General features: G+C 33.7%; 2 protein-coding genes across 3 annotated transcripts in view; one reads left to right on the top strand and one right to left on the bottom strand.

The window, feature by feature from the left end:
- The window catches only part of LOC130656840 (proteasome subunit alpha type-6-like), a 69,977-nt gene extending 63,196 nt beyond the window's left edge, over positions 1-6,781 (bottom strand). Inside the window, exon 1 of the mRNA XM_057459782.1 lies at positions 6,777-6,781. The gene's annotated coding sequence lies outside the window, so the exon portion shown is untranslated. The remainder of the gene's footprint in view (positions 1-6,776) is intronic.
- LOC130656838 (zinc finger protein 675-like) lies at positions 3,033-13,986 on the top strand. 2 transcript variants are annotated; one of them, XM_057459780.1, is made up of 12 exons: positions 3,033-3,245; positions 8,931-9,026; positions 9,646-9,729; positions 9,879-9,974; positions 10,148-10,258; positions 10,330-10,389; positions 10,644-10,706; positions 11,513-11,566; positions 11,690-11,746; positions 12,237-12,264; positions 12,455-12,499; positions 13,173-13,986. In XM_057459780.1, exons 1-12 carry the CDS (start codon positions 3,189-3,191, stop codon positions 13,955-13,957), a joined length of 1,536 nt encoding a protein of 511 aa, XP_057315763.1. In that variant the 5' UTR covers positions 3,033-3,188; the 3' UTR covers positions 13,958-13,986. The 2 variants fall into 2 exon arrangements, with proteins under 2 accessions (XP_057315763.1, XP_057315762.1); XM_057459779.1 differs by having other exon boundaries at positions 3,034-3,245; positions 12,455-12,508.
- Positions 13,987-15,485: the final 1,499 nt, after the last annotated feature.

Here is a 15,485-nt window from a genome sequence, read left to right as displayed (position 1 = left end):
GACATAACGAAAAATTGCGCGCGGGGGGCGGCGGCAACATCGTTGTTTTTCGGAAAATAATTTTCCCCTACACGATAACCTAAAACGATATGTGTTATGTATCTTCAAAGCCGGTTTTCCACTAAACGAAAAATTACAGCGAAATGCTTATGTGATTTCCTGAAGCATGCGCTTGAAAATTTTTTCTTTTCTAAAAAATCTGTCCCTTTCAAGAGTATAGCATTAAGGTTCTTTCAACGTCCAACTGCGAAACTAGCGCTATAGCATACGTAATTTTAGACGAAGTTTTTGTCTATTTCCAAAAACTCGCTTTTGACGCCCCTTGGAAAATGTATGTCTCGTCAGCATGACCAACCTCGATCCCAGAGCTTTATTTCTCCTAACAAAGCCCTGGGAGCGAGATTGTAGCATGACATGACAAGCTTATGACGTCGTACTTGACTAAGAAAGAAGATATATTTTTTTTATAAATGTGTTATCTAGGCATATTAAACAACAAGATTGGACATCAAGGTTGTCAAATCTTGTTGATCTAGTCTGATGTAACGACCAATTGCTGTGATCCAACCGCGTTGTTTCTTTGTGCTTCCTAATTTTGGGAGCAATGCAAGATTGTTAAGAAGGGTGAGGGACTTTTTTGCCGCTGAGTGGCTTAGCTGATGCCAGTCCTAATTTTTCTAACGGTATCGCACACTGGCATAACAAAACCTACTTTCCCCCTTTGCTTGTCAGCAGTACACTCAACATACACATATGTTTTCTTCTCTCAATACTCTTTAAATACTGATATGAGACTCTTTTGTCACAACACAACTGGAATGGTTGCTGAGTGAAGAAAAAGTAATTTCCGGCCGATGATGAAAGTCTAGTAACAGGTTGCCTAATTTTTGAACCAATTTGATACCTAGACCAATATTACATTCTGAAAAAAGCTTTAAGCTAAAATTGGAGGAACTCCAAAGCTAACATAAACCCATGAGCTCTCTATGTTCAGGTTGATTGTTTAAACTACGTTTCTCGTCCAGACTAATGGAAAAACGCAAGTGCCCAACGTTTTCTTTTCTTTCTTAGCGATGCCTGGATTTTGTGGACGTGAATAACCCGTTCGTTTGATAGAGACCAAACTCCTTTTAAACAAGTTTATTCGTGTAGAGGGGAGCGATCCTGTGACTTTATGTATAACATCTTGGATCATGGTAAATATCTAAAACTTCGAGACAAAAGACAAGACAAAGGACTATAATGAAACCTCAATGCCAGGACATGTGAATAATAAGCGCTGGACCAGCGGGAGACAAAATGACCTTAGGACAAGGTTGGACTATAATGTAGATCGTTTTGGTTGTCTAGCTCCTAATTTCAGAGAATGTCTTGTCTGGATCAGAGCGTCTTACCAACCTATTTAACAGTTGAAATTGTGGTAGCTTTCTTGTAAATTTGAAGTATCTCTGCTGGATAAAGGCTGCATGGCGTACTACACAGTGAAACCTATCTATAGTCGACACCACCGTCCCGGTGGTGTCGACTAGCATGCGTACACCGTAGAAAGATGACCTCTTCGAGGTTCAATTGACTCACACTGCTTTTAAAAACTTATTTTTGTTGTTTATGTAGAGTAAAATCGAATGTGAAACGAGTCAAGCGGCAAGAATTCGACAACCTTATTTCTATGTGTTCAGGTTAAATTGCAAAACTTACTCTATTGTCGCTAGAACGTCGTAAGACCACGTCTTTTTTTCGACGTTTTCACGATGTTGCTCGATAGTTATCTGATGCCACGACCTCCTTATAACTAATATCTAGAAAAAAAGGAATATGTTCGTAATCATTATTCGACTTGTTTCCCCCCAAGTTCTTGCAACAGTTTATTCCCTTATACAGTCTCTAAAATTAAAGTAAAAAAAAAGAATCGAAGGAGCTATCGAAAATACTGGCGCATCGTTAATATTAGTTTGTTTTTGTGATTTTAAGAAAAGCGTTGAAAATATTTTTATTTTATTTACTCCAGTTTTTCTATACATATTATTAACGAAATATCTTTGAAGTCCAAATGTTCAACCAAAAAAACGTTCGATTCGAACGTTTTTTTGGTTGAACATTTGACCTGGTTATCATCTGTTCGGTTTAAAGTTGAAAATCTGACTTGGTTATCAGGTGTATGGTGCATAAATGTTTGTTAATTTTCCTTACGTACGAAGATGTTTTTTTTTATTCACATTCAAATAATACGAGAAATTATGATGCATAAGGTGGTGCGAATTTTTTTAACATCGATCCCAGGGCATAAAAGTTTCATCGCATAAAAGTTTCATCCTCATATTAAAAGGCTACCGATCCTGGGATTTTTTTTCAATGACTGTTCCTATTAGTTATTAAGGAACTGAAAATGTTGTACTCTAGCACAAACAGGTACGTTTAGTGGCTTGGTGTATAGTTTGGTAATTCATGTTTGAATAATTTCATGTAGTGAAATACACGCGTCCACACCTTCTTGCTTGTTGCGTTTATATTAGTAGATGTTGCATCTGCCGATATAAGTATCACCACCTTCGCTGTCTTTTCCATATCAAAAAAACAAAAAATCTTTGGGACAAGGGTGAAGTACCACGTTTGTATGCGTTATTTTTGTAAAGTATTTAAGCGTTTTATAAATCTTTCTAATCTTTTATATTTGCAACTCAGGTTTTCAAAAAGTTTTGGAAATAAATTGTTAATAAATCGCGAAAGTAAAGAGTAAGGATTTCAAGTTGAAGATCAACAGCTCAAAAATTCGACCCTTAAAGTACTCCACATCATCAAGTTATATTTCCGATCGGTAAAGATACTTCTAATTACCATCGACCGTGATACTTTGAACCATTAACCTGGTTAAATAAACTTTCGTTGGGGATATTAAAATTAATTACCACGATTATTTCCCCATCTGTTTCCTTGAATTCCCGGTGGTAAAAAAGCACGCTGGGGTCTTCTGGCTATTTCGCCCCCGCTTACGGACCGTTCCGTGATAAAATATTCAAAATGGCAGAGACAAGGCGCCTGATTTGCGAATTTTTGTATAAAAAGCACTTGTTTTGTTGACTGTCATATGTCGTTTTACTGTCTTGTCCATTTTTTAGATTTTTGTTAAAACAAAAAAAGGAGATCTATTTTGCCTAGATTACCATCGAAAACAAAATTATTTATACAGAATGGACACGAATAACGCAATAGCCAACGAAAACCAGGACGTCGACAAATCCCTCTTTGTAAGTGTTTACTTCTTACTTTTTTTTTTTTATGAAGTAACATTGCTGACTTATATAAATAGTTAGCTATCCATATCCTACCTCAATTAAATTCAATGAGTTTTAAACAAGTTTTCTTAAAAACAAAAAGATTTTTAGTAGCTATTCTAAAGAAAAAAACTCCAGATTTAGGGGCCGTCAACAAACAGTTTTCGTCTCCGTTAGACTCAGACCCACCCTCCCCCCAGCCCCTTAACGGCTAGCCCACTTCCCCTACGTTAGTTTTCTTCTCTGTTAACAGCAACAGAGAGCGCCGTAGATTAGTTGTTATAGCTCTTGTACTCTGTGAGGGGGACCGGGGCTCGATTCCTCTTGATGACGATTCAAAATGGGCGAGTGAATGTTACCATAGCCCTGGGTTAACCAAAGCCATGTGAGGGAAATTGGGAAGATGGCACACTGTGTGGGTCGTTGGATGTTGCCGGGAGTTGCCTAATTGGGTCTGTGTAGCTCAAAATGGGTCTGCGTAGCTCAAAATGAGCATTAAATACTCTAGGACTCTCCATCAACGCCATGGCCCCTCCTGGAAATAATAGACAGGGTATATCCCTCGATATTTGTGAGGCTAGCCATGTAAAATATGCACATCTATCTATCTATCTATCTATCTATCTATCTATCTATCTATCTATCTATCTATCTATCTATCTATCTATCTATCTATCTATCTATCTATCTATCTATCTATCTATCTATCTATCTATCTATCTATCTATCTATCTATCTATCTATCTATCTATCTATCTATCTATCTATCTATCTATCTATCTATCTATCTATCTATCTATCTATCTATCTATCTATCTATCTATCTATCTATCTATCTATCTATCTATCTATCTATCTATCTATCTATCTATCTATCTATCTATCTATCTATCTATCTATCTATCTATCTATCTATCTATCTATCTATCTATCTATCTATCTATCTATCTATCTATCTATCTATCTATCTATCTATCTATCTATCTATCTATCTATCTATCTATCTATCTATCTATCTATCTATCTATCTATCTATCTATCTATCTATCTATCTATCTATCTATCAAATTTGCTGTTAAATAGAATTTTGCCCCCCTCCGCGCTTTACGGAACGATCTTTGTGGAGGCTTTCACGAACCTGAGATACATTTTTTTAACAAACAATTCTAGATTATGGCAGATTTTTACTGTGGAAACATTTTCTAATTTGTTGAATATTTTTCATTTTCCCTAAAAGAAACAAAAAATATGAGAAAGTGAAATTCGTCTCCATTTTTATATTTTTAACGGACAATGCATTACCCCCTCCCTCCCTAACGACCAATTTGCAGTTAACGGAGATGAAAACTGTTTGTCGACGGCCCCTTATTTGTCAGAAATTAGTTTAAATCAGGCCTAGATGCTCGAAAAGGTCCTATAATATGATTGACGCTGTGGCTCACTTCTCCTTCTTCATAAAAATTTTAAAAATTCTCCTTATTAACAATTAAAAAAACCGTACTATATATTCAAACGATACACAAGTTCACAGTTTCTGTACAAGGTTGTTGATAAGCCACATACACCGTGTAAAAAGTGCGGGCGTTTTGGGTGAGGTTGGCGTTTTGAAAAAAACCAAGTATTTCCCGAATAAACCTGCATAACCCGAACAAAAGCAGGCACTAATGATTGGAAAAACTGTAAAAATTAAAATAAACTTACTGTACGGTAGCGAAGTTCTTAAAAGAACTGTTTTTGATAGTTTATAAAAAGATATACTTGATAAATAACTTATATATAAACTTTATTAACTCCTTTATCTTCAAGCACCTTTTTCCAACTATCGTCCGCATGGTATGTTACACAAGGGAATTGTATTTCGGGAATGTTCCAGGCGAGTTTAAGCGAGTTCGGTAAAGTGCGGGCGGTTTCTGTTAACAATGTTTAAAATAACAATGTTTCTTCTTACAACATAGTAAATTTTCATACTGTGCAACTAATTATTTGTACAGAAAATAAAAAATATCCATAATACCTACAGTCAAAATCTTATTAAATTCACATTCAAAATTGAAAAATCTGATCTGCAAGTTTGCACCCATGGTCTGTATACTAACTGTGTCTCATTTTACCAACTGTTTTCATTGTAGCAGGTCCTATGAAGTATGTGGCCTGAATAAAACTACATCGCAAATTAATTCAGCTCAATTCAGTAGTTATTAATCGACACAATAAATGGCAAAAGAATTGGGTTTTGTGAATTTTTTAAGGTGGTGGAAGGGAAGAGTTCACACATTGGAAAAGAAGATTTTAAAAGGTAGAAGAGAAGTGTTTTGATTAAATAGAGGGGTTTTTTTTATTTTAAGAAGAGGAGTGAGCTATAAGGACTATTGAACATATACAGACTATAATGTGAAACGTCTAATTATGTGATTTCATTGTTCTTGTCATCCCTTTTCCGTTAACCAGAAACATTGCATGACATGGTATTTTAGCCTGATTAGAAATTTCCTCTTTAGAAACAGGACATCCTGGTTTTAAATGTGTTTTCCATTTTAAGACTATCCATTCTCCCACTGGGAATGTCAAGTTTGGTTGAGTGAAAAACAGACTTTGATTACATTAGAAACAAAAAGTGTTTTTTTTGTCCGAAAATTTTTCCATCCAAAATTTGTGTCTGCCAAAAGTTTTTTTGTCAGAAAATTTTGTTTTTTCTAATTTTTTTAAAAAGGGACCAGTGCATAGAAATATATATAAGGTAATCAGAAAATTAATAAAAAAAGCAGTTTTCAAACTTACTATTTCCGTTATTTTCACATTTGGCTGAGGCTCTATCTATAAAATTAGATCCTGAAGGCCTTTTTTAGATCTTGATTGAATATATGTACACTATAAATGCTTTTAGCCTTCTTTGTGTCATTTTCCGTAATCATTACTGTAATTCGTAATTCGTTCACTTACCCATATATACATTTTTCGACTTTATAAATCTTGTCCGAAAATTTTTCCGCTGAAATAAAAAGTGTCTGAAAGTTTTTCCGCCAAAACATTTTCCACTGAAAATTTTAGTTCTTAATGTAAACAAAAATTTATAAATTAAAGGAAAGTTAAATTAGCAAAAAACCATCTAAAATTAAAAAATGAAGATTTCAAGAAAGAATTCCATCCTTATTTACGAAGAGCCCTGTCAGAACCCTGCGAATGACCCTTTTTCCCTGAAACTGTATTTGTACGCTGAAAAATACTTTACTATAATTGGTTTTGTGACATTCACAGACCAAAGAATCCCAGTTAAAAATACCAAAAATAAATTCTGTCTAACTTGAAAACCAATTTTGAAACAACAGGTTGCAATTTGTGAATCAAAATATCGTCTTTACAAACCATTCTACAAAGAAAATGTTAAAATTGTGGATCCCATTTTGCCAAAAATCGTTTGTATGACTGTCATAACAAAATAACCATTACCAGAGGATCAATTACAAGTGATCTACAGTGCTCATGGACCACAGCTGCGATCAGTTTCAAACACAAAGGGGGGTTTTGTGACATTTCAACATGTCATCATTTGTCATTCTCTACAAAATGTAATTTTGAGCTTACTGTTAACGAAAGGTAGGTACATTTGGTGTATAAAAATGGGCAACTTTGAAAAAAGGAAGCACATTTTGAGGTTATTTAGTTTTCAAGATATACTCGAAAATGTGATGTGGTAAATTTTACCAAAATGAGGTTACCCTCTTTAAAGCCTTATATCTAAGGATTCCCTGGGGTTACTTTAATAAAACTTGGTACAGTGGTGACTAAATTGGTAAGCAACCCAACTCAATCTTTGAATAATTGAATTTGTAAAGTGTGTGACTATATTGAGGTTACCAAATTTAATGATTTTTTTCATTCCTCAATGAGGTAATGCAGAGCATAGAGAATCAGATTTATTGCTTTTAATGGTATTATGTCTATACGTATGGAAAATTGTGAAGAAAATTAAGAGATGCATTTAAGTTGATATTTTAAGGTTTCTGTTATATGTAGAAATGTTTCTACAAGATATGCTACTATTTTGCAAAATTATCATTATAATGTTTCAGGTATAACTTTTATGTAATATAACATTTTATAGTATCAAACTAATATTCACTAGTTCCACGAAATATCAGGTTACCATTTTATCAAAATGTGTTTTCTGTGAGATTACCTACTAGATGTTGCATTTAAAACTATATTTTAAAGTGTGAGTTTGTGAGGCCAAATTAAATTAATAAACAGTATGAATCTAATGCTTTCCAACTGATATAATTGAATTCAACATTTGTGTTCAAGCTGAGGTTACAATGGAATGAAAAAGTACTGTATATACATGTAGTACTAGCACTTGCATGAGCTGATAACTTCAAAAGTAATGGTAACCTCATAAATACTACACTTATCTTAATTTTCAAATCACTGAACAATGTCATTAATTTTATACAACTTGTAGTGAAGCAATGTTTCAAGATTACACATAGTTCACAGATTTTTCCGTTTTATCTTATTTAAACACAGAATTGTACCGTGGGTAACCTCAAAATCAACATATTTCCTTAAACAGCACGTGAAATGCTCCAAAAGATATTTTAAGTACATGTTTTGTACATATTTATGAGAAAAATATCTTGAATCACTAATATCAAAATAACTCTAAATTTTTTTCAGTAGATTGTAACCTCGAAAACAGCACATATATGGTAAAATTTTTTGCACTTTTTGGATAATGTAGGACTTCGGGCTATCTAGTTTACATGAAAAAAAATTCAATTTGGTAGCCCCACTATTTCTCAAGTATTTGCTATCACAAGGAAGACCTATATTATTGATGGTAACCTCAAAATTACCACGTTTTTTTGAAATCAAAATGTCATTTGAGGGTGGTAACCACCATAAGACCAACATACTAAAATTTTAAGTAAATAAGGCAAGATGTGTTCCATTTGATGCTGAAACTCTAAAAATGCTCATTTTTGGCACTTTCAGAAAATGTCACACTATTTTTGAAACTGATCCTGCAAAGAGTTTTCATATATACAGTCATTAAATTTTTGCAAACTGTATAATCTAATGCTGAAAACCTAAACTCCTAGTGAAAAAAACCAACAACTTTCAAGTATAAATGGCTTAAGGAGAACCTTAAAAACCGAATTATAGCTAATCATATTTTTAGAGTATTGTAATAATAACAATAGCTACTACCATTCAGTACTTGATTTGTAATCCGTAGTAAAGTTTGTTAAGTACTGGTTAGGAGGGTACCAAATCACAAATTATTTAAGAACAGGTAGTTGTGTAGTTGTGTATAACAGATTTTATTAGAGTTTCAATCATGCAGAAGAACATGAATAAAAATAAAGATAAAAGTGTTTAAAATATGTGAGTGAGAACATGTGTTTGAATTGACTTACTCAACTGTTTTGTCTTGTGAACATTTGATGGGAGTATAACTAATTTACATCTGGGTAACTCACAGAATGTAATTGTCCTTAAAATGTCCCTAACCTTTTTTTGTATTAAGAGGAAAATATTGGAATCATGGTTATATAAAAAAGTTATATATAGAAGTTGGTATAGGTTGGCTTTCTATTTGTGTTTTTTTGAAAAACTATTAGACATTTTACAAATTTTTCTGCATAACTGTATTTACAGGATGCAGAGCAGTTTTTGTCAAACTATACGAATCTAAGAGAGGAGTGTGATGGGCTGAAGACAGAAAATCATGAGTTACAAATGCGGGTTCAGCAGGTATGCAAAATTAATTATGTAATTGCTCTTGTACTTATGTGATTGCAATGTATTATAGAGAAATTCTTTTTTTGACTAAATGTATTATTAATATCTTAAGAGACAGCTTGCGAAAATTTTGCGGTAGTAAAAATATTACCCAAAAAACGAAGGGAACTCTCTTTAAGGTGGAGAATGCCTATATAGAGGGTGACCTTTTTTTTCCAAAGGGGGTGGGGGTGAGGGAAGGTTCATACCCCATCACATTATTTTGGGGATATTCATTTTCAGGCAGTACTTCAAATTTTGCTCTGCTGAATTTAATTCTGCAATCCACTGTCTTGGAGTGCAGTTGCAGAATTAAAACTTTTGCAATATTTAGTTTTTTTAACTTCAGGTAGCTGTGTAATAGAGCATCAGCAAGTCTAAGTACCAGTCTGGGCATCATAATAGCAATAAGCTAAAATTGATGATACAGATTCTTATATTTCTTTGAAATTTTGGTGGATCCTTAAATTGACACAAAATAACTTTGTTTCGCTTTTTAAACTTTTTGCTTCTTGTTTCATGTTCCAGCTTTATGCTCATTTGGAGCTGGCCAGGACTTGCAAACTAAATTATGTGTAATATTCTTCTTTAGTTGACACAAGAATTAAACCAAACTCAAGTTGATAAACAAAATCTGGAAAGAAACTTTCAAAAGGAAACTTTAAAACATAAAGAGGTTTGCTAATGTTTTCACATTGGGGCAATATTTTTCCTAGTATTGTACCTGATTTTACCAGTAAAGAAATTTTAAGCAGGTGTTGTCATAAAAAGAAAGCTTAAAAGTTTGATGGTAACGGTCTATGTAATGTTTTTATGTTTTTCTAGACCGTTTGGAACTTGAAATTGGAAATTCAAAGATCTCAGGAGGAAAGGCTTTCATGGAAAGAGAAATACTTAGATCTGTGCATAAAATCTTCACAAGTATTAGCCGTTCATTTATTTTCAAGCGTAGTCTATGCCCATTATTATATGGAAGAAAAATCATGTACTATTTGAAATACAATATAAGAATACAAGAATTTTATTAGTCGCTGCTATTGTAATATGATGGTCTTATTTTTTAGTTATTTCCTAACATTGTCATTTCTTTATAGAATGCAACAAAAGAATTGAATGTTGTAAAAGATGCCAGGCAGAATATGATAGTTGAAAAAGATGACAGGAGAGTCAAAAAGAGAGGGAAAAAGAAAGTGACAAAAGTTAAGGTAGGAAGAGTTATGTTAATTATAGCTTTTGTTTGTGTGCATTTTCTAACCCTGTTCTGTCTATTTTTCAGGCGAAAACGGAACCTGCTTCACAACCAATCTCCAACAATGATGTAACGTTGTTAGAAGAGGTTTGCTTTGTTTTCCTCAGTGCATATAATTTTTTTAAGCTGCCATATGAGTAGAATGTAAATGTCTGTTCTTATTAATTTAAAGAAGAAAAAACACTTATTGTTGTTAAATAAGCCGAACTTTTTAGCATAGCACCGAAATTACCTTTACTTGTTTATTTTATTAAAGCCTTTCTGGAATTTGGCGATAGCAATATTATGTGTGACGCCTTTAGTGTGTCTTCAGCTAATATGTGAAAACCTTCTTTTCAAAGGAGGCCAATGAAGCAGCAAATAAAACTGACACAAGTCAAGAAAATGAACCAGTTGCACAACAGGTTAGATTGTTTAAAAGGTCGAATTTCATGTGGTATCTGGCCGCTTCGCATGAAATGTGGAACTAAATTTAATATTTTTATAAAGTTGGGTATTAGATATCAATATCTCTCAAAAAAGTTTTTACATATATCGTATTTACTCAATTGTTTCTGCTACGGAATTACCATTTCAACCATAGAAACAAAGGTAAATTTACTACAGTAGAGGGAATATTAGAGAGGCGGGGATATTAAGAGACAGATTATTTTTACAAAGCGTGAAAATTGGGCTAGTATTCTTTTTAACAAAAGAAATTCAGCAAGTTTTTAAAGCTGTAACATAATTTTTATGTGTGAAAAGCATAAAAACGAATTAATTTAGGACAAATCTGTCGAATGCAATGCAATAACGCAACTTTCACAACTTTTGTCTAACGGGTATGCATTCGAAATTGTTTTTTTTGTTACTTACACTGCTAGCGGTGACTGAAATATTGTTGTCATAAATACGGTACAGGTGGGGATTATCGGAGAGACAGGGATAGTATGTACCATACGATAAAGGCGGGTTTGCTAGAGAGGCGGGAATAATAAGTACGGTATTGACTGAATTGGTAAATAAAGCTGTTAGTTTTGGCTCACTATTGTTTTTCATAGTTTATTTTTATAAAGTTATTGTTTACCAAAAATATTTCAAGCTTCTGCTGCCTAATAGGAGAGTTCCACAAAAGTACACAGTAAAACAAAAATTTTGGCCTAAAATCTTCAATAGTAGTACTTAGAATGCTGCAGCTGACTGACTAAATGGTTGAATGTCCCCTTTTTAGGTTGAACTCTCACTAGCAACAACGTTACCTGAAGAGACATCTAACATGCCAACTGTGAGTATAGATTCCGCAAGGCATTCTAGCAGCCATAGCGACTGGAGGACACAGCCCGTGCTAACGTTCCTTAAGTGTAAAAGTTTTTATTGTTATATAATAATATTTTATTTGTGATTTTAGGCAGACATGGTAACTTCGTTAGATGCTAATCTCAATTCTTCTGCCAGTGTTACACAGGTAAAAAATATGTTTCTAATATTTCGCAAGGTGAAAAGTTTCCATATTTGTACTAAATTTTGTTCATGATAATTTTGCATTCTTTTTTTTCTGTTTTATATTTGAAAAAAAATAGAAGAGAAAATATAACTTCAGTGTACAGGGCATATTCAAAGCAAAGAAACAAATTACAACTCGTAACTTTGCGACTAATGGCTACTCATTTTCGCTTATCTTTCAGACTTGATAGTTTCTACGAATGAGTGGGCTTTTCCAGTTACCTTATTAATCCTCGTTAAGTTGTTTTAAATATTGCTTTATTGATTTACTGTATCAAAGACTGTTTGGTCTCCTGTATTTTTAGATTTTTAGGGGGAAATTTTATTTTTAGTTTTAAAAAAAACCTGGGAGTGTAGCTTTTAACTCTGGGAGTTATTAATTAATTAATTATTAATTAAATACAAACTTTTCATATATCAAATTCTGTATAATACATATTTTTATCGTTTAGAATCACGGGGTAACTACAGACACAACAGGTAATCTACATCATTTAATATCCACAAACAGTAAGGAAGGTGATGCCAGTCACAATCTCACAATCTGCATTCGCAGGGAATTGTTGCAGTTAAATTATAAAGGCGATTCTATTTTTATTATTAATTTCTCCTTTTCTGCTTGTGATAAAATTAAAGAGTGTAGCTGAATATTTTTTTTTTTTATTTGCAGATTATTACAGCCTTCAAGCTGCGCCATTTGACTTGAATAATCAAGGCGAATCAGGTATATTCTTACCGTTCATTAAAATATCTTTACGTATTCTAAAAAACTCAAGCTGAGTCCATATGCTCTCATTTCTCCAAGGAATCTATTTAATAAAGTGCCTTAAAAAAGGTAATTTTCGCGGGAAGGATTTTTTTGCTAATTCAAGAATTTTAACCAATTTATCGTTCCGGTTCGTGAATTTTTTTCTCGCGAAAAAGAAATATTGGCAGATTCTTAGAAATTTTATACTGCATAAACTGCTTAGATATAGTAATGATATATAGAAAGTTATTCTTCTTAATTATTCTCATCAATTACAATCACACTGTTTGCACTATTACACCTTTAGTTTTCAAATAGTGTTTTTACTGTCTGCACATTTTACCTCCGTTGTCTTTTCGATTGCGGCCAGTATTTGTTTTCTTCTTACTATTTGCCAAAATTTTCACTTAAAATTTGTAAACACCAGATTCGCGAAATTATGGTCCGGCGGAAAAAATGTCGCTAAGACTTTTTCCCGCGATGATTACTTCCCTTAAGCTCTTTCTTTTGAGATATGCTTATTGATATTTTCAGTATTATAATATATATATTACCGATTATATTCCTCGTAGAAGCCATCCTTTTTCTAGGTACTGTATAATACACCATTATCTTGTGAAGAATATTTATCTGTGTTCAGGAAATACGACTACATTTATACTCCAAACATCCGACGCGACGTTTTGTGCCACTGCTGTTATCGATGATCAACAACGACCACAATTCGGAAACACGACAACTGTCCCGTTCACCTTGAAACCAAGCAGTGATAACTCTTTTAATAACACAGCTGGCTTTCCCGAAAACATGGAGGATACCGATTCAGACTCCGATGAAGTAACTGAGTTTAATTTCAGATGTAATTTATGCAATTTTACGTATAGTGACCAACTTGGTTTGTCGAAGCATATGAAAGCGAAACATACAGCAAAGACTAATCTCTGTAAGGAATGTGGGAAGGCCTATAGTACTAAAAGCAGTTTAGCTCAACATGTACATCATTATCACAAGCATCCCATGGCGTACACGTGTGAGGTGTGTGACAAAAAATTCAACAGAAAGGACTTCTTAACCAAGCATCAAAAGACACACACGGAGGAGCGTTCTTTTCAATGTACGCATTGTGATAAACAGTTCAAGACGAGTGCGAGTTTGAGCGCGCATGTTAACGGTACTCATAATGAAACACGCAGATTCGTGTGTGATTTCTGCGGGATGAGAACAAGTTGGAGAATATCTTATTTAGAACATATGAAATTGCATACAGGAGAACCGAGAAAATATAAAAAGAAAAAGCAAGAGGAGCAACAGCAACGCGAAGAAGAGCAACAAATGCAAATGCAGCAGCAACAACAAGAACTTGAACAGTTGGTCGGTGAACCAGGTCCCACTGTCGTACAATTTATCACTACGGCGGAGGGTTGATGGTTGATTTAGTTTTTTTTAACTAAAAAGACTGATTCTTTTGCTCGCTCTCTTGTGTCTGTAAATTCTTACCATGCTTTTCACCTAAATTATTGATACTAATTTTCGCGGATTTTGACCAATTTTTGGAACTTATACTAAAAATAACGAAATGTCGATAAGTCTTGAAATTTTTGCCTTAAGTTATTCACATGGAAACCTGAAAAATCTAAGCAAACGATCGTCATAAGTGTAAAATCTTAAATATTTTTATATTTTGATAATTTTGGCGTGATCCGTGATCATTTGCGAAATTACCTGCGAAAATTAGTAATTTTAATTCTAATCATGGTGTAAAAATTATATCCTGCAGACAAATTCTGTTTATTTTAAATAATGTTCTCTTTTCTAATATATTTATTATTTTTAAGTGTAAGAAAATATCAAACAATAAAACATGCTTCATTTTTTTTCTCCTAGTTTTACCTAAGATTAGTACAAGATTTTTACGTACTATTTTTTTGACATAACGCTCGGAATGTACGGTCTGAAAATCAAAAAAAAGACAGGAAAAATGTATAAATTTTGTTCTGAACCTTAGAAACTATGGGCTCTCTAAAGTCATTTTTACCATAGAATGGTTCACCATGCTAATTATTATTATTCCCGGATATTTATACAGAATATAGCCACTTCAGTGTTGAAAACAATTTTATCAATGTGGGTCCTGTGTTCTAAATATATATATCAGAAATACACTGGTATTGCCTACCCAATTTCCCTAGTATGGCATGGGTTGACCCATAGCTGTGGTAAAGACACCTGCTAAATATACCCGCGCTGTAGATCAAACCAAGAACCTTGTGAATGCGAAGCTTCGCGTTATAATTTTCTAAAGTTTAGAGCGTGCCGAGTAAAGCTCATATATGTAGCATACACCATAGAAAAAACGTTTTATAGTAAAAACTATGAACTATGCACACACAAACGCGAATTTTGCAAAATTTCTAACAGCTAAACATACGGGTTTTGTCATCTTCTTGTTGTCCAGGAGAGTAACGCTTGTTGGAAAACCGTTTGTTGTTTAACATTTTGGTCTTGCACTACATTTTATACTTTTGTTGGTGGAATCCAACGTCGTTCCCAGCGCCTGTTGTCTCTTTTATCTCGGGACGGCGAGTATCGTCCCTGGGGACGAGGTTGGGTGGAATCCAACTTAGGAACTTTTTGCGGAAGTCGTTTTTGCGAAAAATGGTACTAAAATATTGACTTATTTTGCGAACGTATTTTTTTGCAGACGAATATATTCAGGTTTTCCAGGGCATGATTTTGGCCAAAGTCTCTAGAGCAAATAGTTTGTTCCCACAGCATTATATTTCGCCCTCGCAACACCAAACGGCTGCTGGTAATTTTTAAAGAAAATTCCTCAGGAAAAGCAAAACATCGTCTCTTTAATCTCTCTTTCTTGACAGTATCCTCCCAACGTGTAAAATAAAGAATTATTACATTAATTTTGGAAATAGATACACGTTTTTTATCAGAACTAGTA

Source organism: Hydractinia symbiolongicarpus, chromosome 9, assembly GCF_029227915.1.
Source record: "Hydractinia symbiolongicarpus strain clone_291-10 chromosome 9, HSymV2.1, whole genome shotgun sequence".
Taxonomy (NCBI): domain Eukaryota; kingdom Metazoa; phylum Cnidaria; class Hydrozoa; order Anthoathecata; family Hydractiniidae; genus Hydractinia; species Hydractinia symbiolongicarpus.
Note: the sequence above shows the minus strand (reverse complement) of the source record. Positions and strands in the feature narration are given on the sequence as shown.